The following is a 1120-nucleotide window of genomic DNA, read 5'->3' as shown; positions in this document are numbered from 1 at the left end:
CTCTGTGTTTAGGGTTCCTAACTGTAAAGCTGGGCTTCAAGTGACTGATTTCCCATTTTCTTATCACCCAGAAATTATAAATCCTCTCCAATAATGTTCTTGGTCTCGACTGTTATATTGAAATCAGTATTATATTCAAAAGGGCTGCTGGTGAGTTAATCTAGTGATTTTATTTTACATCAGAAAGGTTCGAGATTCTGTTCTTATTTATGGTCGATCAAAAACCAAACCGGGCGATTCTAAGGCACTTTACCTGCGTGACTAATAACAAGATCTGCTTTCTGAAGGTCTTCCTTCAGTGAATCCTTATACCTGTAAACATCCAGAGTGAATGACTCAGTACTGAATGGTTCAGGTACCACCTTTCCTCTACCTATTTGTAGGACAAGTCGGTCGTAACCGAGGCTCTGGATTATCTGAAATGGAAAAAAAAGAAAAAGCAGGCCTTTTAAACAGGCCACTGGAAAACAGCAATGACGGCAACAAATCCCCCAATCAAAGCACGGGATGCCAACTAGTCGAACTAGTTTTTCAAAAGGCTCCTTTTTCCCGTCCTGGGCCCCAACGTGGAGCCTCACTAACCCTAAGCGATCTAAACGCCCCATCTCACCACGTCGGGCAAGAAACGGCCCTGCAAGATAGAGGAAGCAAGGCAAAGACTCTTAAAGAGACGCTGCAAACTAGGGAGGAAGAGTGAGGCACACCGTTGTCGGGGCCCAGAACTGGGGCTGCGGGAACACGAGCCCTGAGGAGAGGACGCGCGGGGACGCCGGACAGGAGGGCGCCTGAGGCGGAGCGAAGGCGCAGTGGCCTCGGACCGAGGGCAGCGGGGCAAGGCTGGGGCAGGCGCGGGCGGCGCGCCAGCAGGGCCGTTCGGCTGGGGCCGAGTCGGGCCCACGGTGAGCGGGTCTGAGGAGCGGCCTGCGAGGCGGGCCAGGGACCAGGAGGCGGGCCGGAGCCTGGCTCGGGGAGGCGGAGCCGCTGGAAGGAGGGGCGAAGCCGGAGGATGGAGAGGCGGAGGCGGAGAATCGGAGGGGAAAAGCCGGGGGGAAAGGAGGAGCTGGAGGATGGGGAGGAGCGGCCCAGGAAGGCGGCGGGGAACAGGCAGAGGAGGCGGAGG

General features: G+C 55.4%; 1 protein-coding gene across 1 annotated transcript in view; it reads right to left on the bottom strand.

Annotated features, from left to right (window-relative positions):
- The window catches only part of LOC104997885, a gene marked incomplete at its 5' end in the record, with an annotated part of 1712 nt that extends 652 nt beyond the window's left edge, over positions 1–1060 (bottom strand). Inside the window, 2 exons of the mRNA XM_010852857.1 lie at positions 254–416; positions 705–1060. Coding sequence (XP_010851159.1) covers positions 254–416; positions 705–1060 — 519 coding nt within the window. The remainder of the gene's footprint in view (positions 1–253; positions 417–704) is intronic.
- Positions 1061–1120: the final 60 nt, after the last annotated feature.

This window comes from Bison bison, unplaced genomic scaffold, assembly GCF_000754665.1.
Source record: "Bison bison bison isolate TAMUID 2011002044 unplaced genomic scaffold, Bison_UMD1.0 scf7180017852597, whole genome shotgun sequence".
NCBI lineage: Eukaryota > Metazoa > Chordata > Mammalia > Artiodactyla > Bovidae > Bison > Bison bison.
The sequence above is the reverse complement of the archived record's forward strand: the minus strand, read 5'-3'. Positions and strand labels throughout refer to the sequence as shown.